This window comes from Acanthisitta chloris, unplaced genomic scaffold (assembly GCF_000695815.1).
Source record: "Acanthisitta chloris isolate BGI_N310 unplaced genomic scaffold, ASM69581v1 scaffold4829, whole genome shotgun sequence".
NCBI lineage: Eukaryota > Metazoa > Chordata > Aves > Passeriformes > Acanthisittidae > Acanthisitta > Acanthisitta chloris.
In genome coordinates, this window is record NW_008689635.1 from 1 (window position 1) to 23,879 (window position 23,879).

The 23,879-nt window shown below is 38.1% G+C and overlaps 1 protein-coding gene across 1 annotated transcript; it reads left to right on the plus strand.

Moving 5' to 3' along the window:
- Positions 1–20: 20 nt before the first annotated feature.
- On the plus strand, positions 21–23,216 carry NGLY1 (N-glycanase 1). The gene is made up of 12 exons (XM_009081485.1): positions 21–97; positions 1,094–1,235; positions 3,405–3,647; positions 6,583–6,742; positions 9,982–10,204; positions 10,726–10,847; positions 11,252–11,397; positions 11,582–11,692; positions 17,050–17,214; positions 18,535–18,723; positions 21,970–22,147; positions 23,041–23,216. Exons 1-12 carry the CDS (start codon positions 21–23, stop codon positions 23,214–23,216), a joined length of 1,932 nt encoding a protein of 643 aa, XP_009079733.1.
- The last annotated feature ends 663 nt before the right edge of the window (positions 23,217–23,879 follow it).

Sequence of the window (23,879 nt, forward strand, 5' to 3'; positions counted from 1 at the left end):
CTCCAGACACCATCGCGGTGATGAGCCGCGTGATCCAACTTCCTTATGTAACAGCCAAGTTCGAAAGCATCTCGCGTCTTTTTGTCGTCATTTCAAAGTGAGGCTGCTTGTCACACGTAGTGTTTCGGGGGTTTCTTTCTTTCTTTATCGGTCGTTGGTTTGTTTTGAAGGCTTGTTTCTTGTTTGTTTGTTTGTTCTGGTTTTTTGGTGTTAAAACACAAAATCATGTGTTGTCCCCGGTTCTCTGCAAGCGTCCAGCCACCTAAAAATCAGTGGGTGGATAACAAGTAAGGTAAAATAGTAACTCGGTTTAAGTAAGCTAAGATAGCGGCTTGATTTAAGTAAGCTAAAATAGTAACTTGATTTTATTCTTGTATTCCCCTTCTGACTTAGCAGGGCTGGTACCGGGAGTTAATTATAGCTGAGTTTTTGTGAGCTGGCGCTGTAGGGTGCACATACACACCAATATGAGGCTGGTACCGGCAGTTAATTATAGCTGAATTTTTGTGAGCTGACTCTGTAGGGTGCACATACACACCAATATGTGTGATTGACCTTGATGTCTTCCTGCAGCCCGAAGTGTAGGAGCTGCCCCTCCCTGCCTGTGTCTGGTTTGGCAGCTGCTTGTGTGACACAGGATGGTGGGTCCTGGGCTGACTCCTTGTACAGAAAGAGGCAAGAGAAGAAGGCTTTTAAGATTTGAAAGCAAAGGGGAATGGAGAGGTAGCCCTTCGAGAAGTTTTGCCCATGTAAGAAGCAGTTTAGCGTAGCATCCATGGTGGGACTAGAGCTATCCAGCGTCAACCAGAGTTCAATTAGAATGCTGCAAAGTGGAGGGAGATGTGAAGTTGTCTCTTAAGTGTCACTGCAGACTGAGTCCTGCTGGGTAGGACTGCAAAATAGGTAATTATGAATTGAAGTGGCAAACTAAGATTTAGCACCAGTTTGTAACTTGGAGTAAAGTGCAGAAGGACATGGATTAAATCAAAGTTTTAGGTAGGTTTCACATTCTGCCTACACAGAAACTAAGCTTTATAAAAGGAACTCTTAAAGTGTAGTTACTCAGCTTTTAAATGTTTACTTAATTTGCAAGCATAATTGCAACTTTCAATTTCTTCAGGAATCCCTATGAAGAAAAATACAGATTAATTCGGATTGGAAATCCAGCATTTTCCACAAGGCTGCTGCCTGTCAGAGGAGCAGTTGAATGTTTATTTGAGATGGGGTTTCAAGAGGTGAGTATAATTTAGTTAATTCTGGTGTCTTCATCAGTTTACACGCTAAAATTTAAAACTGGATAACTTTTTTCCTGCTTCCCCAGTTGCAAGGCAATGGATTTTAAGCCAATTGCAATTTTCTCTCAATTGTTGCCTGCAAATACCTGCAGTTAACCAGCAGAGAATTTAGATGAAATAATTCAGAAATGTGGTGGAGCTAGAACTAACTTAATCTGTGACCAGGTTGGTTTTCTGCTGTTCAAGTGCACTACTAGTTTGTTTAATGGGCAGATAGATATCCATGATGGCACAAAGGAAATTGTGGGAACTAGGGTTAAAACTCCTTCTCTCAGTAGCAACCTGCTATTAGGTGGACATCACACACTGTAAGTGTTGAACTGTTATTTCAAAGAGAGGGGAGGAAAAAAAAGAGAAAGCCCTGCTCTTCTCCTTCTTGTTCCTACTGTCTGTAGAGCTTCTGTGACCCCATAGTGAGTAAAGTTGATGTGATTAAAAGTTAATCCCCCGAAACAAAATCGTAAGTATTTTTCAGCCAGTTCTCAGTGGAGTTGCACAAGTGCTGGTGTTGTCATGACAGCAGTGAAGGGCAGTAGACTTTTCAAGTAGTAGTAGGAGGGTGAGTCTTTAACCCATTTAAAAAAGTTAGGAATTTGTACCCTAAAATAGTTTTGAGTGAATTCTGTTGCCGTCAGAAAGATGTATCTCAAAGATTGCTTTGTGTCCTGAAATGGTTCTGGTCTTGGTGGAAGTTAGAATCATAGAAGCATCAAGGCTGGAAGAGACTTTTAAGCTCATCCAGTCCAACTGTCCACCCAGCACTACCACTGTAACCCCTAAACCATATCACCCAGCACCTTGTAAACACCCCCAGGGGTGGTCACTTCACCACCTCCCTGGGCAGCCTATTCCACTGCCTGAACTTAAACTGCCAAAGCTTGTTATGCTAGAAGCAGCCTTTGTAATTAGTGGAGAGCTGGGGTGAAAACCTAGCTCATGTTTAATGGTGCAAAGCTCTTGCTCTAGCTTTGCTCTTAATTTGTGTGTTTGGTGCCACACTAATGTATGGACATGTACATTATGTTACCTAGATCCAGCTGTCATGAGATCTCTGCCTTTTTTTTGGGTAAAGTTAATTTTGTAACTGTTCCAATTTATAAAAAAAACTGTAGTAAGCTGAGGGAAATGGTGACTGCAGAGGGAGAAATGGTCTGTGGATTTATCCTCATGGTGGTGCTCAGGAGACTTCTAATGATGTATTTCAGCCATGAGGTAATCGGTACTGCTGGTGAAACACTCAAGCAGGTTTCTGAGAGTGTGGCTCAGTCTTACGGTTATTGTGTCAGTCGAGGCTTGGTAAGCCAACTTTCCCAGTTAAAAAATGAGGACTCTTCTGAAGGATTGATACATTTCATTTAGTTTTTGTAGTGATTTTACATGTTAGCATGAAGCACTGCATCTGCAATGACAGGTGACCTAACTGTGGATAAAGAGCTTAATAAACGGAAGTGCTGCTGCAGTGGTAGAAACTGAAACTGCTAAAGTATGAATGTTTCAGGGTATTCACATTTTTAGTAACCTACTTCTTTAAGTATGCTGCTGTTTGCATCTGTCACAATTACTGGTCTTTTGTTCTGCTACCATTAATCATGTTACAATCAAAACTAAAACTCAGAAATCAACCCAGGTACAGGTCTCAATAAGAATAATATTTCCTATCTGATAACTTAAACCTACAAGATATTGGTGTGGAAGAGAATTCTCAGCAGATGCTATTGTAGAGGCTTCTTCCCCCAGCATTGGCTGTCCTCCTGTGTTGCCTAGCATTTCACTGCTGTACTGTGAGAACTGAGCATTTGTTGTTCTTTTCTGTTGTAGCTGCTTTCTCTGCCAAACCATAACTGTGTAGTCCATTTATGGCTCTGAAAAATAAGTTACTGACAAAAGCATATTATAAACCCTTTTTCTCTAGTTTGACCATAGGTTTTTGATCTGACAGCTTCTGAAGCTGTGAGAAACCTCAGGCTTCTGCTGTAAGGGACCTAATCTGAAAGGTGAATCCTGCCAAGCCTTAGCATGCTAACTTCCAGTGAACTGTTAGCTATAGCTAGGGACTATTGACTAGCTTAGACCTGCATTAACTATTGTATTAATTTGTCTGAATTTCAGGGAGAAACTCACCTGGTTTTCCCTAAGGAAGCTTCTATTGAGCAACTACGTAAAATCAGAGACTTAATTGCTGGAGAGAGGAGTAGCAGACTGAATGAGTCAAACCAAGTCCACAGATCAGGATCCTCTGAAACTGTTGGCAGCACTCAGACAGTAGCACAACGGCCCTCAAGACCTGCTGACTCTGTTCTTCCCTCTACCCGTCGGCAACCAGAAACATCACTTGTGCAGTCTCTCGGGATGGTAATTATAACCTGAAAACTTTACAGGTTCATTAGTCTGGAATATAAAGATTGAAGAAGAGTTAACTGTTGGGAGAGGTTGCTCAGAGAAGCTGTGTAGTCTCCAAATGAGCGCATTTTTAAGCCCCATCTGAGTAAAGCCTTGAGCAACTTGGTCTGACCTCATAGGTAATCCTGCTTTGAGCAAGAAGCTGAACTAGAGAATTATTTTTTACATTTTTCCAATGGCTTCTGAAGTTTATATGAGTGCTCAATGCAACTTAAACATGAAATACATCTAAATAGAATATTAGCAAGAGATTTTGTTGAAGATGTCTGTTAGTGTTTTCTTGGGTGTCATGAAAAAAGAGCTGATTTGTATTGGAAGGGAACAGCAGTATGAAGGAACAAGGGGAGGAGCGAGAAACTAAAAGTAGGGCTGTATACTTTGTTTTGGTGCTTGAGAGCTATCAAAGAGCAGGAGCGTAACCATAGCATTTGTAATTGTTGGTGTCTTGGTTCGTGCATTATGACCTCTATGTGTATGTAGCCTGTGAGGAGGGTTTTCTTTTTTCATGTGTCTCTTATGAGAAACGAGAATTGAGCCAGGCAAGGACAAATCCATATTGATTTAACTCTTAGCTTCCTTTGTCCAAGAGATAGAGATGCCATTCCCTATTCAAGACAGAGGCAGAGTCCTTATACCTAATGTTAACTGGCCTGATGGGAGAAGACTCTCAACATGTCAGCTTTGAAAAGTGAAGTTATGCCTTTCATTGAAAGCTTTTAAGGATGCGTTGGTTTAACCTTCTAAAGAATTTTCCCCCCTGGAACCAGTGTCGCTTCAGTGTATAAGATGGTGTAAGATGAATCCTTCCAGAAGCTCACTTCCCATACATCCTTAAACACACTTTGTCTCTTTTAATTTGTATTATCAATATATTGTTGGGTGCTTAATTTGACATACTATTTCTTCCTAATACCTATCCAAGATCAGTGGGTGAGAAGTGACAAAGCATAAACTGAAGTGATGGCTTTTGGGGGTAGAGTACTCAGTGACCCATCATCACCCAAAATGTCCTTTGAGAAAGGAACTGTTGTAGGCATTTAAACACTGAGACATTTCATCTAATTATGTTTGCATGATAGTAGTTGCCTCTAAAATATACTAATGAGGTTTATTTGAATTTGGAGGATTTGGGTTTGTCTTTTTTTTTTGGCCTCCTTCATGATTTTTACTGCTTCAACTACTTTCTGCAATGGTGTCTGGAAGTGATTATGAAACCTCTAGAGTGATTTATTGCTCAGTACTGCAAGTGTTAAAAGTTGATCTTGCAGTGAGAATAATGTTGCATATTTCAAGCTGACCAAATGTATTCCGAGGTTAAGCCTCTTCATTTCTAGTTGTTCTGCCCTGACATACAATAGCCGTCAGAGTTGTGGGTCCATTTGTCCTCAGCTGTCTCATGCTTCTTGAGATTCAGCATGGGTGGTGGGACCAAACTTACTACAATTTAGACACATTGGTAATGCAATGTTGGTACTTAATTAGGATGCTGTTTCTCAGCTGATCTCTACAGGGAGCTATACTGATAGCTCTCTGAAGCCATTGAATTTGATCTGTATAGTCTGGGCTGATTGGAAGGAAGGCCATAAAATACCTCCTGGCTGTGGTTTGGTCATTTTGCTTGCACAGCAGTGGGACTTTTGTTTTTCAGCAAGTACACTGCAGTTATAGTTGTATTATTGTTGTGTGCTCTGCTGACAAATGTCAGAGAGATTTAGAGTGTTTTTTGTAGTGCAAGCTTTTTTTTCTTCTTGCCTATGTGTTAGACCTGTCATTCATGGGAGCACAGGGAAAAGTGGCTCACCTGAGACAGTAGAGGAATATTCCTAAAAGGCACAGTTCTAGGGGCCAAACCCATCATTATTTTGCCTCATGTGTCTCTTCAGCATTTCTTATCATAAAATCACTTGTAGTTTTAGTACTCCTTTGAAAGAAGTTATCTTCTGAAGAGTTCCACACCTGTGTATTCTGGTGCATTTGCTGCCAGCATCTCAGGAAAGTGTAGGATATTTGATTAAATTAAGGTGGTAGTTAACAAGGCTGAAGGCTGAAGGATGATCTAGCAGTAGAGAAAAGGTAATTTAGCAGTGCCACGTGCTTCCCCCCAAAATATCCCAGACCCTTAATTCTAAAATCCCATTTTGCTTTCTCTATTGTTCCCCTTTAAAATGGGTGGGAAAAGTTTGCACTGCTGCTAACTCCATTATTATTAACTTTAGCTGTTTATTTTAGTAGCTATGGGTGTACCTTACTGAGTGCAACATGCAATTGCCACTAGGTGACACTTAGGATGACTGACTGAAGAAGCCTAGTTCTAATACCCAATTTCTGCTGAAACACACTGTTCAGTTTATGGTCACAGGACTCTCTATTCAGTTCTGTGTCAGTTGATCTGGGAGAAAAGGAAGTAGAAATAGACAAGCATCATTCATGAATAAGAAATGGAAAAGCAGCATTCATCAGTGATAGAGTTCTGTGAACTGGTGTAGCAGTGTCCAGGAAATGAAACTGATTACAGGTTCTTTTGTGGATTTCAGGTGAAAGGTGTTCAAATGAAAGGTGGGAGGGTGAGGAGAGAGGAAGAAGTAAAAAATTTTGCTATTAGAGGTGTCTTCAGAAACATTTTTATCTTCTCTCTGAGTCAGTACTCTTTTAACTCGGGACACCATTTGGAATGCTCAGAGGTGACAAGGCTGGCTTTGCAGTTTGGGTGGTGGTGTCTGCAGTTTTTGCTGATATTTTTGCAAATAAAAATTCACCTGTAAAGAAATATATAATGTAAATATGAGTGTAGGATTATGACTGACCTAAACTAAAATAGGAGAGCTTGGTTCTTCTGCCTTAAGGTAGAAGTTCATAAACCATCATGTGACTGAAAATCCTTTTGCAGGCTGCAAATATCTTGAAAACACTTCAAACAAATTTTAAGGATCTTGTAATGATGTATGAGAATCCTTCTATTCAGCAGAAAGCACTAGCTGCAATTCCACTCCAGGAATTGAAAAGGAAGGCTCAGAAAAAACTAGCACAAGCTACAAGACTGGACAAAGGTAATGCTGCCAAGTTATAACGTACATGAAACTACAAATATTCTTTCAAACATACTATGCATTGGGTGTGTGTATTTGGTCATATGTCTGCAGGTTCCAAATGCTGTTTCTAAATTGGAATTACTTTCTTCCTAGTTTCCCACTCCCTCTGTTATTTTTTCAATTCCTTTTTGTCATCCATCCTTTACTGCTTTCATGTAGAAATTTTGGAATCGTAATTTCTGAAATAGTGTTAAACAGTGCTGGGGAAACGAACAGGGTGAGGGTGTGCTGTTGCACATTTGTCATTGTTTTGAAAGTGTCACTTGCAATTTTACCGTACATACTACAGTTCTTAATTCAGAATAAAATGTTTGCATGCTGCTTCTCTTTTTTTAAAGTTATATTGGTGGCATGGTGTGTAAGACCTGTCCAAGATGCACTGTGATACACAGAATTGCCTTTCTTCTTAATGCTTTAGTGATAAGGGTGGTTCTCATGCCATCCTCTTGGAGCTAGGTGGGAAATGCAGGCATAAATACTTGTGGCATCAGTGGCTAAAATTTATATTTTCTTCATAAATGCTAATTTGTTTTGAATGTATGAAGTTTTTGGCAGTTAAAGTTACATATTTTTATTTTCAGGTAACAGTTTTAGATTTGTTTCAGCAATATAGTGAGATGTTACTTCTATAGGATAAATATTAAAAATATTTAAAAAACCCCTATAAAGTAAATGCAATAAAGTTAATACTATTATAAATACAAATAAATATAAAAATCTTGGGTAGAATTGTATTTATTTTTTCAAAAAAGAATCCTTTACACTGTGGATCTTTGATAGAAGACTCTGTTTGAAGCAATTCTCCTAACTTTGTGGGAGTGCTGTTGATTTGCAAACGAAAAATAAGCTCTTCTCATTTTTTAATTTTTTTTTTTTTTATAAATTACTTTGTGATGTCTCATAGAGCCACACACTACTATGTAATTGTACTTTTGGCACTAGGGAACTTTTTGACAATGGATTTTCTTAGCAATTTTTCTTTTTTGTCAAACTGTACTGGTAAATAAGAAAGCACATGAACAATACAAAACATTGTCTTCCAGCAGTGTAGGACAGTGCAATGGGAGAAAACAGGTTTATCAGTAATAAATGACAACTACTAAATTCCTTTAAAAAGGACAAGCAGACCTCTTAGAATTTGTTCTAATACTGCTCTGCTCATTGCTTAAAAAGTGGGAGGAAGGAGGAGGGTAGTGTTTTTAGGTGCTTCTTCCCAAGGAATCAAGCTGATCTATTCAAAATAACTTCCAGACCTTAACTGAGATATAAATAAAGGGGAAAGGATGGAATTCCACTGTTCTGGATTGTGACAGCTTGAAACAGCTTTATAGAAACATTTTTTGGGTTATGGCCTGTGTGAGATATACAGGTGATTGGCCATTTCAGCTGCTTTGGCTTACCTGTAGTGCTATATTAGGACAGCCACCTCTGGGAATCACTACTGAGTGCTGGGGACACTTGGTTTTAGGACTTATACATAATAAGCATTTTTGGGTCATAAATACTATGCTAGGAAGCTTAGTTATTTGATCAGAACTATAGATTTGTTTTATTGCTTTTTCCCTTTACCACAGTCTGTTAGAAGGGTGGACTGCACAGTAAAGAATAGCTGCATGTCACAAATGACTGTTTTTTGTTCAGATAAATCACATTGGTCATTCTTTCCTGCGGTGTTTTAATGAAGGATTTATTTTACAAACCAAGAGAAGAATGTTCATATCATAGCAGTGAAAGTTTCATTGATGGTTTCTAATTTGATGATTGTTACACAGAAAAAGAGAGCATGGCCTGTGCTTGAAATCCTCTCATTCAGCTTTTAGGAGATTGAATATACAAGCATATCTATTTTATAAGCAGTAAGCCCTTTTCTGAGTGTTCCAGCACAAAGGGTTTTCATGTACATAAGTAAAAACGGAAATTTTACTATAATTAGAAGTCAGATGTTCATGCTTTGATTAACAGATGATCTCTTCCCATGTCTTGGCGATGTGTGTTTAATAGCATTGGGGCCCCTACAGAATCTTTTGTACAAAGGTGACTGCAGCTTCAGAGCAAGATGAGCTTAAATAAATAAAGCACATATCTCACCAAGTCTTTCTTCACCATCCTGCAAAAGGAACTAGTGCACAAATTTGGTGCAGCTTCTTTCAGCTTCCTTTAAACAGCATTTTAATACATTAGTTCTGTATGTTGGTATCCATTAGTCAAACCTGTCTGTGCTGTAACTAGAAGCAAGGTGTAGTACATAAAAATAACCAGGGGTTAATGCCTGTGGTTGCAGTGGGGCCTTGGTGATGGAGTTAATTCAAAACTTATTTGAAGGAAGAGTCTCTCTCTGGGCATTGGAGCATTTAAAGCATTTAAATCTCTGGGCATATGCATTTAAAAGTTGTAAGGAGTTAGAAGGGATGGATCTCTCTTGAAAGACTGGATTTCTATATTTGATACTTCAGTAAAGTGGGGCTATATCCAGGTGTCAGGACAGTGACAGTGTCTGAGTAACTTCCAATACCTGTGAACTGGAAAATGGGCCAGAAGAGTCTAGTGGTCTAGTGTGGTAAGATCAGAGCAGAAAATTAAAGACATCCTGTGTCACCCTTGGGTAAGCTGAGAAATGTCTTTATTTGCTGAACTTAGAAAGAAACTCAACTTGTTTGCATGGCATATGCACATATTTTATAATAATTAAGCTGTGTTTGTAGAAAGACTGTTCCCATTACACCTGGTCATCTAAGACTGCTACCAGTATCTGGCTTTTTTGGATTTTGAAATAAAAAGCAATTGTTATTTCTAGTTTACTAGCTAAGTATAGGAAAATAATATTTAGGAGCAGAAAAAGAATTAACATTCTCTTCTGAAGCCCTGAAAGAGTGAGGGGCATGAGGAACTTCACCAGGTTTCAATGTATATCTGTCTTGTTTTTCTGAGCGATTTCTTATTTTCACTCTAGCTGTAGTGTTTAGCAGTGCAGTTTTTTGTTCTTTTAATATACAGTTTGACAATTCAGATTTTCTTTTTTGTGTGTGCATAAGTAATATATGAAGCTTTATAATACAGTTTTTATATCTTAGAAATATATATATTTATACATCAAAAGTTTAATAAAGGCTGAGAGATGCTGATCTGCATAGATACTGTGAAGTTAAACTTAATTACTTTCCCATTTGAGCTAAGTGTGTGTTGTGTAAATTTTACAGGTGCACATGTGAATGAAGAGGACTTCTTACTGTTGGAGCTTTTGGATTGGTTTAAGAGTTCCTTTTTTCATTGGGTGAATAGCCTTCCTTGCAGTAGGTGTGGTGGGCAGACAGAGTCTAAAAGTGACTACCTGTTGCCTACTGATGATGATCTAAGGTGGAATGCTCCTCGAGTGGAAAATCATTACTGTAACCAGTGTCAGTTCTGTAATAGGTTCCCAAGGTGAGCATGCAGAGATTTGCTTTGTCTTCTTTCTTGTCTTTAAAGAAAGAGCTTTGCATTTGTGTGTTTTGTGAGCAAGTGGTAAGTTGTTGAAAGATTAGAGAAGCTGGTTTAAGTAACATGATAGAATGGTTGATGAACCAGCAATTGGTCTACAAGATTAGAGACTTAAAAAAACCCAATATATTGCTTTCTTTTTTGTGGTCTTGTTGTGGATACTTGTCTGGTTTTCTTTTCCTTTTTTTTTTTTTGGTTTTTTTTTGGTTTTGTTTTGTTTTGGGTTTTTTTGTTTGTTTATTTTTTTACTGTTGACTGGAAGTACAGCTTCTAAATAAAGTATGTTAATGTTGGCAGAATGTATAGGTAGGGCTTTGTTATTGCAGGCAAACCTTTCACATTCATGGGAAATCACAAAGTGTAATGCTTGTGACTAGATGGTACTGAAATATGTTCAAATCATCAGAACACCAGTCATGATTTATGAAAGATGAAATGTATTTTTGTTTGTTTTTCTCCTCTAGGTATAACAACCCTGAAAAACTTCTGGAAACCAGACGTGGACGCTGTGGCGAGTGGGCAAACTGTTTTACACTGTGTTGCAGAGCTGTAGGGTTTGAGGCTAGATATGTCTGGGACTGCACAGGTATCAGTATTCTAGAGTATTGTAACATTAATACAAATCTATGCAAAATGAGATTGCATATTTTTTGTTTCTCAGGTTATGTTAGCCATCAGGCAGTGTATGAAGTTAGGCAGTTCTGCTAGCAAAGACAATATGCTTTCATTTTCCCATCTTGTCTGATGAGATGAAATATAGGTCTGCAAGGAAGTTTAGATGAATGACTGCAGAATGATAAATGTGACTGTGTTCCTAAGATAGAAAGAAAGATAAAAAACTCTTGTAATGTTTCAGAATGTAGATAAACAGAAAACATGTTCTTTGACCTGTTGCCTCATTTAACTGGGAAAAGTTAAAGTATTCTACAAGATTAGAAGAGAGGCTCTATCCTTATAATTCATTGTTTATTCTTGGCCTTTGTTATATAGATCATGTGTGGACTGAAGTGTATTCTTCATCTCAGAAAAGATGGCTTCACTGTGATCCCTGTGAAAATGCTTGTGATAAACCCCTTCTCTATGAAACTGGGTGGGGAAAGAAGCTCTCCTACATAATTGCATTCTCCAAAGATGAGGTAAGAGTAGTGGTGATAATAATAATAAACAAACTTGCCCTAAGGCAAGTGTGCAATGTATTCCATATTGGTGTGATTTCCAGAATCATTATAGAAAAACATGCTTTAATTAGGTAGCCTCTTTAAATGAAGCAAGATGCATGATAATTTTTGGTTGTTTTATTTTCTTCAACTTCCACTAAAGGTTGTTGATGTCACCTGGAGATACAGCTGCAAACATAATGAAGTACTCTCCAGAAGGACAGCACTCAGTGAAGCTATGCTGCGTGAGACAATTAATGCACTAAACAGAACGGTATGTGGCTTTTCTTAGATGGATTTCCTTAAGTGAAACATGAGTGTCTCCAGAATGTGAAGTCCTTGAACGAAGGAATGCATTTGGTAACCTGATAGGAATGTCCATGCACTATGGATGTGTAAAATTCTGTTAACTATACAGACCTCGTTTTACACTGAAGACATAAGAATCAGTCACAGTGCTGAACTTTTGGGAAATAAGATAATGCTATGGAAGAGAATTATCATATTATCTATTACATAGATATATGTGTATATATTATTTTTGTTAGCAACTCTAGAGTAGACTTAAGGATCAACAGATGCTGGGGGTAAACTGCAACTGCTTTGTAGGTCTGTGGGCTCCTTGAGGGTGGCTGAGCATTTTCTACGTCAATAATGCTATAACTTGAAAACAATAGCATTTATAATTGTAAAAAATGTGGGCCTAATTTGCTCTCTGTGACTTTCTACAAGCTCTGGGAGGTGGGAGGAATGATTCACAGGCTTTTTCCAAGACTTTCAAAAAGCATAGATACCATCAGCAGAGCTTTGGCTCAGAGCCACCTGTATATATACATACACTATTCATGCCAAACATCCCCAAAACACATGGAGCCACTTGTACCTGCATGTCGTAGTCACAGAGCCCAAGCACACTCAGCACCTCTCTGCTAAACTTCTTCCACTCCCTACTTGGGATAAGATGAAGTTTTCCTGGTTCAGTATACTAGAATACCATAAAATCTTGAACCACCTGTGAGGTCCTGTTTTGTCCCCACTTCCTTACAGGGCTAATGCCCATGCATGGAAACCTTAGTTCCAGTGATAGTATCCAGCTGATGGCTTAATAAGCAGACTGTGCCTTCGTAGAGGCCTGCTGGCTTGAGAGTTACAGCCACCCACTAAGAGCCTGAGCTGGACTTGTGTTTGCGGCCAGGGCTTGAAATCATTTTAACAGTAATGAAAAGTTAGTCACATAGCAGAGTGGAGCACTGAGAAGGCTAACCAGAGTAGCAAAGTAAAAGGAGGTAAAGGATCAGAAATTCAAGTTGAGGAATGCATGCCCTTTGTGCAGGGTTGCAGGAGCTTAATGGCATCCCTTCCAAGCACTGAACTCTCACTGGCTACAAAACTGGTCTGATAGGGCCTTTTTTCTGATCTACTGGCAATAGAAACCAGTCACCACACTCTACTCCTCTGTCAGTTGTCTGTATGGAAAGCACATTGGAAATGGGGCTCTAGTAAGTTGAAAAATTACCCTGACAATATTGATGGAATCAGGAAAGTGTGACATCCTTCTCGACGCAGTAAGGTCACTGTAGGATTATGCTCTTTGACTTGGGGAAGTTTAGGAAACCTCAGTTAAAAATGGCATTGCTGTCTCCAACGGATGGTGCTGCATGTTGGACTGTTGGCCTGTTTCTTACTCCTTTCCTCCTGCTTTATAGGACTGTGCCACTCTCAAGCTGACATGAGCATTTTTTTGTACAGAAAGACCAAGCATTCTGCTCATACTTCATATAAAAACTTAATTTTAGTACAGGGAAGAAAGCTATGCTTCCAATACACTATTTGTATTCCTCCTAACTTCCTTTCTCTATATGTGGAAAATCTCAGGCCTTTCTTCTCTATGCTGCACACGTTCCCTACTGCTTTCCAGTAGTATTAAAGCTTTTTTGTGGTTTTATTAGAACACCTATGTCAGTCTTTTTAATAGTATCTTATTCTGAAAAGCAACTAACTCTCTCTTTCTATAAGCTGAATGATATTCACACTCCTCTCCTCCCACACAAACTTTTTGTCCAGTAGCTGTTCAGAATGTTTGATTCATTTAATTTATTAAAATAATAAATTTATGAAAGTAACTGCTCTTGCTTCTTTTCTTTTTTTTTCCTGTTATAGCTGGGATTGGATTTCAAGAGCTTAGAGGCAATTTGTCACTGAATTGCTAAAAGAACAGTTTTTTTTTATTACATTTGTCCCTAGTCAAGGGACAATTTCATACTAAGATGACAGTGCAGTGGGAACCAAAGGAACATTAAAAGGTTGCTGTCTGAGGTTCTCCGTGTTGCATTCAGGTGCTTCTGCAGTCATAGATTAGTAAGGTAGCTCATTCCTGGAACTAATGAGATGCCTTAAAGCAGGTTTTCATTACTCTGTTCAGTCACAAGTCTCCACTTCAGCTAGTATGGTTTCCTTCACTGCAGCCTATTCAGCCTATACCTGATACGGAGACCTCCTCTAACTTTCCCTTTTCCCATTATCTCCTAGAGACTAGATCCATGTTAGGAGGGATTGTAGTTTTTGTATCATTTGATGTAAAACTCCAACACTGCATCGTTTAAGCTCAGTTTTTCTAGGTTACAACTAAAGAGAAGCACAGCATGCAGGGTACATTATCACCTGTACTGCAACGTTAGCAAAAATGGAATCTGTGAGATCATTGTCGTTCTTTCCTGCATAAAGAGCAGTGGCTATGCTCATTATTTCTCTGCTTGTCTGTCTGTTTAGTTGTCAGAGACCACACAACAGTTCAAAGGATGTTTAGTGGCTCACTGTTAAATGGATGACAAGGATAATTTAATTTCTTCAGTGCACTATTTTATTTCTCAAAAATACTGTGTGTGTTTTATCTGGGTCAGGGTAGTGTAGCCACTGGATTACCCACCATGCGATCTTATTCTGTAGTACCATATCACACTCTGACTACAGATTTTCTTCACCTGCTTTGTATGGACACTGCCCTATTCCAGTCCATTTTATGTTATCCCTATAGAAAGTGGAGATTGGACCCTGAACGTTCCACTGCTTTCATTGGAAATTGGATGGTGGGGCAGGGAAGCAAATTGTTTTTAGTTGCTCCAGGCCCCAATTTTTTGGTAGAGATTGTGAAGGGTTATAGTTACAGCCAGGTCAACTCTAGTTGAAAAACTAGTAATTTAGATTGAATTGCATGGTGATTGATGTGAGATGAAGCAGTATTCCTTGTTAAACCTTTAAAATTCAATTTCTGTCCTCAGATTATCTGTTGCTTACCCAGCGGTTGGTCCACTTAAACTGTAAGTTACTGGTCTCTTGAAAGCACAGAGTCCTTCAGGACACATCAGCAGCAGAACTTGCACATGATGCAGAACTAATTTCAAAGTGCAGTTCACAATTCCTCCTTATTCCCTTTTTCTGCCGAAGAAAGGTGGAGCCTGAGCATGTGTGTACAGGGTCATACCTTAACTAAAAAACAAACAACTAAAGTAGGAAGTTTGAGCCATGGCAGCTGATAAGAGTTCTTGGAACCCATTTTAGTACATGGATGGTATTGATGACAATGTTGTTGGTAGGAAATGTAATCACAGGTTTTCCCAGCACAGGCAGTGTTGATCTCTGCAGAGTCTGACCATTATGCGTGTCTCACATGCTGTTAGTATTTATATGAAAGAGTCTGCTGGATGGGGGGCGATGACAGGAATTAGAATACTTGTATTCTTTATAGGTGAGAAACTTACTCATTTCTTGTGTCTGTTTTCTGAAGCCTTTTTGTGTTGAAGCACTATTCTTTAACAGCTGGGGTTTTTTTTCATCTACTGTTACAAGAACTGCACAGAAGGGGCATCCAGTTCTGTGTGGCATCACTGATTTCAGTGGTGATGACCCCTGACAGTGAGTTTCCCCTACAGCAAAATGGCTTGAAGAAAATTGTAGATTGGTATTGTTAACTTAGGGTAAACCATATCAAACTTACACTGAGCTGGACTGAGATCTGTAGTACTTCATATGGATATCCAAAGTGTCCAGGCAACTGTTAGATTCAGGGAAGGTCTGGTGTTTTATGAGGAACTGCTGGAGTCACTGCTTGTCATCCATCAGCACAAGCAGAGGTGTATTCCCTTCTTGCTGTGTTAGCACTGGTGTTTGGCATCTGGAATTTGTTCTGCTGGAGCTGTTTCTCATTTCTCTGTATCAACTTTCCGTTATCCAGTTCCACATTGTTGTCTGGAACAAAAAAAAACCCTTCATATGCCTCTCTTGTGATCCCTAAGAGGCAAACTTTTGTGGTCAGAACTGCTTTGGAGAACTTCCTCAGCCTCTCCCCTATGAGGACAGGCTGAGGAAATTGGGGCAGTTCAGCCTGGAGAAGAGGAGACTGCATGGAGACCTCATAGCAACTCTTCAGTATCTGGAGAACCTACAAGGGAGCCGGAGAGGGACTCTTTCTTAGGAACTGCAATGATAGGATGAGGGGTAATGGAGTCAAACTGAAGGAGTGAAGTTTAGGAATTAGAAAAAAGTTTTTTACTGTGCGAGTGGTGAGATACTGGCACAGGTTGCCCAGGGAGGTAGTAGATGCCTCAACACTGGCATTGTTCAAAGCCAGGTTGGATGAGACCTTGAGCAACCTGATTTAGTGAGGAGGTGTCCCTGCCCATGGCAGGGGGGTTTGGACTAGATGATCTGTTAGGTCCATTCCAACTCCTAAAATTCTATGATTCTGTGATAATTGACATACTTACCAGCCTGAAGTTACAGATCCTACTGGGCCAAGTGTACATGCCTGGAGTGATCCCCAAAGCACAAAACAAGATGATGTATAACCGTTTGCATACTCAGACTTTTCCAGCCCTGTGTTTATCCACAGTTAAAAAAGGCTTCACTTACCAACTTTGTATATTTGACATGAAAGTCACGCAGACAACACACCAACCTCTCAGTGAATTTTTTTTAAAGTTGTGTTCCAAAAAACTGCTAGCAGTTTTATTCATGTAGGCAAAGAAAGTGTGTTACGTAATTCTTTATTTTCCACTCTTTATGTGAAATGAAGTTTTTTTTTTGTTTTGTGATATCTGTGAAACCAGGAGTGTCATAGTTTGTTCATGATAAAATTAGTTACAGTGAAATAACGCTTTCAAAGACCAACTGAATCTTTTGCTTGGGCTTAATCACAAAACCAAGAATGTTGCCAACCAAATCACTCCACCTAAGAGAAGTTTGATCCGAAAATGACTCTTCCCTTCTCTTCCCTCAAATAATATTGAGAACACCTATGGCATGCATATGAATAGCTATAAAATATGCTATGGAAGTATTTATCGTCCAAGCAAATGTGTTAAAAACGCAGCACAAACCTTGTGTTAAAAGAAATCCACATAGTTAATGCATGCAGCCTCACAGAGAAAGCACTGCTGTCAAATGACCATGCAGTTTTGTGTGGTTTATATTTGTGTATGTGGTATAAAATTAATGTTTCTAACAGTCAGCCTAGACTTTAAATGTTAGTCTTTTTTCGATTCTACTTTTCCCTCTTGGTGTCACTCTAGAGCAGAATAACAAATACCACTTTTTTCTGAATTTTCCACTTTTTCCTAAATGTTTTTTTTTCAGAGACAACAGTCTTTGTCAGAAAATAGAAAAAGAGAGCTCTTGGAAAGGACGATTGTGGAGCTTGTTGAATTTATTTCTCCTAAAACACCGAAACCTGGAGAGTATGGTGGAAGGACATCAGGTTCAATGGCTTGGCGAGTAGCCAGAGGTGAAATTGGTCCAGAGGTATTTAACTTTTGTACTGATGACCATCTTAGAGGTAGCTAACTAGAGGTTCTGTGATTATGGGCTGCAGAAGGAATAGGACATCATGGAAGGTAGCTACAGATTTAGTTCAAAAAAGTGAATCTTGCAAGAACATTAGGTGCAAGTTTGATGTGAATTCAGTAGAGGTCCACAAGTAAATTGGAGGATTGATGGTGATCTGTTGGTTCTAATAATGTTTGATCTAAAATGTGTTTTGTTCTTTAAAGTTAATAAATTTTTAAATTTTTTTTTTTTTTTTTGCTTTTAGTTAGTGTGACAGAACTAGAAAGTTTAAGGTAGTTGAAAGCAATTGGGGAAATTTTTTTAAAAGGTTTATTTGTGTTGTTAGTTACTATTGGTTATAACCTGGAAGTAGGTTTTGACCAACTGTTTTTGTTAATAAAACAATGTGGGAGTAATTATAATTGTGTAAATGAAGCAATCTCTTCAATAATAAGCTTGATTGATTTTCATATCAATGTTTTATACTATTTCCAAAAGCAAAATTTTAATTTTTGGTGAGATAGTTTCCCAGAATCATAGTCCTGTTTAGCTTGAGACAGCATGTAAGGGTCTGACCTCAATTTTGTGGCAGTCCTGTTGTGTGGAATGACTGACAGTCCTAAACAGAACCAGTTCAGTAAAATTAATGTATTTCATAGGTTTGAGTTTATTTCAGTTCTCCTTAGTTTAGGAGATTTAATTTCTGCTTTGTTGAAACTTACAGGAGCAATGACAAATCTTTTTTAAATTTTTTTAAGAAGTAGTACTGTAAAGTTAGAGGAGCAATGACAAACCTTTTTTAAACTTTTTTAAGAAGTAGTACTGTAAAGTTACAAAGTTTGTACCTTAAGTTTTTTGAAGTTGATTTGTGAACTGTCATACACAAGTACCTGTATGTGGTAGTCAGAATTACATTTGCTATTTACAATAACCATTTACTTACCGATAGTATGAGAAATATACTCAACATATAAATTTTCTATCCCTAATGTTAATTTCTTACTTAAATTTGCTAACTTTATATTAGTTTAAGAAAAATTCTAGAAGTAATTATATGAAAATTTTAAAAAGGAAATTACTGCTTCCATCTGGGAAAGGTGCAGGTCTATTGTAGGAAACTGGTTTAAAACTTTTGTTCTGCAGAAATGCTTTTGTCCTTGACCTTTCTTAAAAATGACTTTTTTCCACTTGTCAGCAAAAGTGAATTGGGAAACCATGGCATATTGTTTAAAAGAAAAGTAGTCTTATTGAAATGTGTTGAGGAATGAATGTGCTTGTATTTTTTGCCTTTTTCAGAAAAGAAAAGAAGTGCTTTTTATTCCCTCTGAAAAGGAGAAGACATCTAAACTCTTCCACCTCACCTACAATATAGTAGATGATAGTTATACACGGATTTCCAACAACAGTGAAAAAATAAGTGGCTGGGAAGCAGGTGTTTGGAAGGCAGAGTGCATTTGGAGAAAGGTTGAAACAGATTGGAAAATGGTAAGAATAGCAATAATTAGAAGTGTATAATCTACTGTAAAAGTGATAACTCCAGTAAAATAGAAAACTCCTCACCAGTGTTTGGAATCAGAACCTCTCTTCATGTCCATGGAACTTAGCTGATGTTAATATATGTTACTGTTAAGCTTCAGGTAAGATTGCCAGCTGATTTAAGACTTTGGGAACTAAGTTTAGCTTGTCTTTTGGAAAGAATGGCTTTCTTCTCATGCTTTTGGGAAAATGCTGTTTTATTGAAAAGCAGTACTTCTTTAAAAAAAATACTTCATTGTTGTTTTGGGGAATAGCTTTATGTGTATCTGTGTAGTGTAGTGTCTTTGATACACAGCCAAAAGAAGAAATTGTCATTCTAAATATTACAGTTCCATCTGCAAGAAGGCAAAATCCTGTCAGTTATCCAGATTATTGTATACCCTGCCCAGAATCCTTCCCATCTGGAGGACAATGAGCAGCAGAAGAGTCATATGCTCTAAATCTAGGAAGAGAGCTGATGCCTGTGAGATGGGAAGGGGTTATTTACTAGCAAACAGCTTTTCCCACAATGGCAACCAGCTGTGGAACTGAACATTCTTGTCAGGGGCTATATCTTATTGCTTTGTTCCCCTGCAGTTGTACTGGTCTGAAGGGTTTCTGACCAAACATTTTTCTAGCTTAGGCAGTGGTTTACTTCCCATTGATGAAAATGGAGCTAAGTGTGTAACTGTCTACTGAGGTTTCTGTGCTGGGTCTAAACATAGCTGACTCGCACAATGCAATGGGGGAATAGGTTGGAGAGGTTATGCTACATAAAAGAGAAAGAATAAGGGAACAGGAGAACAATTTAAAATATATCACAACACGGTAGACGAATAGTAAAAGGAAGTAACAAAATACAGAATGAGGGACAACTGTTTTTTGCTTCCCTAGGATTGGCTAGAAATCTGACAGCACATTATATTTTTCAAGTCTGCAGTGATGAGTTATGCTCACTTTTTCAAGAAACATACTGTCCTAGCACTGAAATGAACAAGTCTGCTCAGCTCTACTAATCTGATAAAATAGGGTGGACTCATCTGTAAGACCAGGCAATAATACTACCCTTGTATTCGACAGCACCTCAGAAGCATGAGACAATGGCCTTGAGAAATTAGGAGCTACAGCTCCAGGTATATCTCAGGCTTGTGGGTAAGGCATGTTATTTCTACAGGAATTGCATCCTACAGAAAGTCTGTGTAAGAATCTAAAATGACTTTTTGTTGGGGGTTGTTTGTATTATGGGAGACAGCAGCAAAGGAAAGGTGGTTTGGAAAGGAAAGGTATGTTCTTTTCATAACTCCTCTAGTAGCTTTTTAAGATACAGCTTTGGAGTTTGATTTAGCAGCTGTCCAAGAACTTGAAAACCAGAAGAGCCTTTACAGAAATGTTTATTTATCATTTAGTATGTGATGAATGGAAAGGAATTTTAAATCTAAAAGCCACAGAAAATATATCTGTAGGTATTAGACCAGGAGTGATAGAAAATAACCATCAGCTATGTATTCTGTCTTTGCAATGTTGTTGAGCAAAATAATTCAGATAAATAATCATCTTGGCCAATTTGGTAGTAGCCATATCATATTTGTGTATTTTCTTGCTATTCAGTGTCACTTGACTTTGTAGTATACAACTCAAACAGGTACAAAACAAATCCAATCAGATTACCCAAAGATAACTTGGCTACCAGGGCTCAAACAAGAAGAGCACAGTAGGTGATAATAAGAATGTAAGAATTTGCAGGTATGAAATCCATGGATTTCTAAAAGGCTTGTTTTCCAGAAGAATTGCCAACTTTGAGTTGAGTTGTCGTGGTTTTTTTTTCCAGGATTCAGACTTTTTTCAAACAATGTAAGAAACAGGATAGCAGGTTTGAAAGTTGGAGGACATGCAAAAAGGCACAAAAGGAAACTCACTTTTTCTGATTAAATGCTTGGATATTATAATGGAAGATGAAACAAGTTTTAAACCATGTTTTAATTTGTATCCCTAACGGCCTGTTTTGTGCACCTCGATCAAATAGTAATTAATTGAGTGTCCTGGCTTCCTTGCTCAAATAGAGCAGTTCACTAGCATCTGATCAAGGGAAATCTCTTGTAGAACTAGCTGAGATACTTTAAAAATGTGTGGAGATCAGCATGTTCATGAACATTAAGATTATAATCCCATGAAAGCGGGTGGAATTGTTACATTTTCATAGGTGATCTTCAGTGTGACACCTCACACCTTTGGGGTTTTTCAGCTTTCTTAAACATGAAATTAGTAACACTAAAATTCTGTTGTATAATCTGCCAATGACATTTCTATCTTAGGGTGAGATCTTTAGCAAAACATCCTACTGTGTTTTATTACCATTTTATCCTGGGTTATTCTTTCAAGGTTAAAAATTAAAGAGCTGTCTTAGTCCATTCAGTATGACATTAATCAGAAGCCTGAGCATGACAGAATTGTGATAAATTCCCTTAACTTAGGATTCCAAAAGGACCATGGCAGTTTTGAGTCTTTAATCTGTAATGTCTGTTACCTCAGTTTGCTGGTAATAGATGTTGGACTGTAAAGAACTGTCAGACATTTATTACAGAATTCTTGTGAGGGTTCATAGTAACTTTAATGAATGTTAATATGTGAGCTTGACTGCTCAGCCAGGTGAAGTTTAGAACAGCATTGGGACCACATTAAATTATGCAGATTTCTAGCAGTTCATATAATGTTAATACAGGGCTTATATATGGCTGGCATGTATGATATGCTTTCACCAAGACATGTCAAGTCCTAGGAGAAGTGGTGTGCAGCCACATCTGAAGAATCTGCTAATTACAGAGTTTGCATCAGTGATACTGAGCAAACAAAGTGAGGGCCTGTGCATTTAAATGAAACTAACCCAAAACAGAAGTCTGGGGTTTTGGTTTTTTTTTTAAATCATAAGCTGAAGTATTTTTATGGCTTGAATTTTACTAAGTATGTTGAAATAGATTAGTGTTTCCTAGTGAAGGATTGAACACATACAATTACCTAACTGTGGAACAGATTTAAGGATGCAGAAGGAGCTTGTATATAAAGTTGTACTTTGTACAGTTTTAAAGGTTTGGAGGCTTGACAAAGATATGAAAGTGTGTTTATTTTAAGATTTTTATGTCCTGGTTACAAGGATTGATTCGGTATGTGTGTTGGTCCTCTCATGTTTTTGCATGCTGACTATGTCTTCTTTCCATTTAGGTTTATTTAGCCCGAAAGGAAGGGTCATCCTCTGCTTCCATCAGCTGGAAGTTTGAGTGCAAGTCAGTCGGTCTAAAAATAGATAACGTTTCAGTTAGGACAAGCAGTCACACATTTCAGAGTGGAAGAATACAGTGGAGACTTAGATCTCCAACAGCAGAAATTGCTCTGGTGAGAGGTAAGTGTGGAATTTAAATAATGAATTACATGCAGCAGAGGTGTGAATGGAAATAAATCGTTTATATGGAAAGAGTATTGTGCAAATACTAAAAATTGAATGTGAATGTATTTTGACTTTTCTAATTCAGTGTTTCTTAGCAAGGTCAAGAAATATGTTGTGCATTTAATGAAAACTGGTACAAACCCCAGTTTTATTAATATACTCAGCCCTACCTGCAACAGAGCAGTGCTAGCAAGAACACAGTGCATACAAAATACTTACGTTTTACTAGGAGGGATAGATGTTTCTGTGTTTGGTGGCATCAATCCTGACTAGGTCCTCTGAACATGAGTACTAAACAAATACTAACTAAAAATTTGAAGGCTTTTATATATATATATATTTTCATTTTCTTTTTTCCATTTTTTTTCCACTGGTGGACAGATGAATTTGTGTGGTGCATACAGTCACAGAATATCCAGAATTAGAAGGGACACACTAGGATCATCAAGGTCCAACTCCTGTCCTTGCACAAGACAGCCCCAAGAATCACACCATGTGCCTGAGAGCACTGTCCAAATGCTTCTTGAACTCTGTCAGGTTTAGTGCTGTGACCACTTCCCTGGGGAGCCTGTTCCAGTGCCCAACCACTCTGTGTGTGGAAAATGTTTTCCTAATATCCAATCTAAAACTCCCCTGACATAACTTCATGCCATTCCCTTGGGTCTTGTCACTGGTTACCAGAGAGAAGAGATCACTGCCTGCCCCTCTGCTTCCCCTCATGAGGAAGTTGTAGTTGCAACTGAGATCCTTAAACATTCATTACAACTTACTCTTTTTAACATGCATTCTAGCATTATATACTGTCTGGAGCAGTGGCTTACTGAATTATGTTTCTTTTCCTCCAATAGATAAAGCTCTCTGCTCCTATTCAGATTTTTCTGGTGCAACGGAAGTTATGTTGGAAGCAGTTCTAAATGGAGGGGATGGTGAAACTGCATGGCAACACACGCAGCTGTTTAGAGAGAGCTTAACAGGATGTGGAGAAAATTGCTTGGAGATAATTATAAAACTCAGTGACCTCTGAGAGTCAGAACTGCAGAGATGTACTTTGGATTCCTTGAAGACATTGTACCATGGTTGGCAGTTCCTCTTCATCCTGCTGGCATCTTATTTCCTGTTTCACTGCTTCCATTTAACCAATCTGGAACTGCATATGTATCAAATAGGTAAACATTACAATGAAAACCTCTTTGCTGTAAAAGCAAACACCAAAATTAAGAGATTGAACCATAAAGTATCCTTTTCTTAAACTTTACAATGAAACAGTTTTTAGGAAGCAAAACATGATCATTGGAGCACAAAGCAATTGTAATTGATTTTAATTTGGACTTTTGGGATGGGCTGCTTGTTTTTTTTAAAAAAATATAATCTACTTGGAAAACCAGTTTAAATTCCATTGTCCAGTTACAACAGATGCTTGTGATGATTTTAAAATATTTCAAAGATTAATAGATTTAGACATTTTAAGAGAAAAATATGGTTTTATGTAATATCCAGAAGAATTGAAATTAATTGCTCAAAATTTCCTTGTTACACATCTAAGTATTAAGCCTGTCTTCAATACCTAGAAATATTTGGAAGCATGATGGTTTCTAGGAAGAGAAACTAATTTTGAAAGAAGCATTCATTATGTACGTGAAATTTTTGTGGCCTGTGATAGGAAATTGAGGCTTAAAACTGAGTAAAC

Bases quoted from the DNA above. Each gene is read 5' to 3' on its own strand.
- NGLY1 (XM_009081485.1), top strand. From the start codon at position 21: ATGAGCCGCGTGATCCAACTTCCTTATGTAACAGCCAAGTTCGAAAGC. The intron at 6,743-9,981 runs GTAATGCTGCCA...TAAATTTTACAG, and splicing joins AGCTACAAGACTGGACAAAG to GTGCACATGTGAATGAAGAG. The intron at 18,724-21,969 runs GTAAGAATAGCA...CTTTCCATTTAG, and splicing joins TTGAAACAGATTGGAAAATG to GTTTATTTAGCCCGAAAGGA.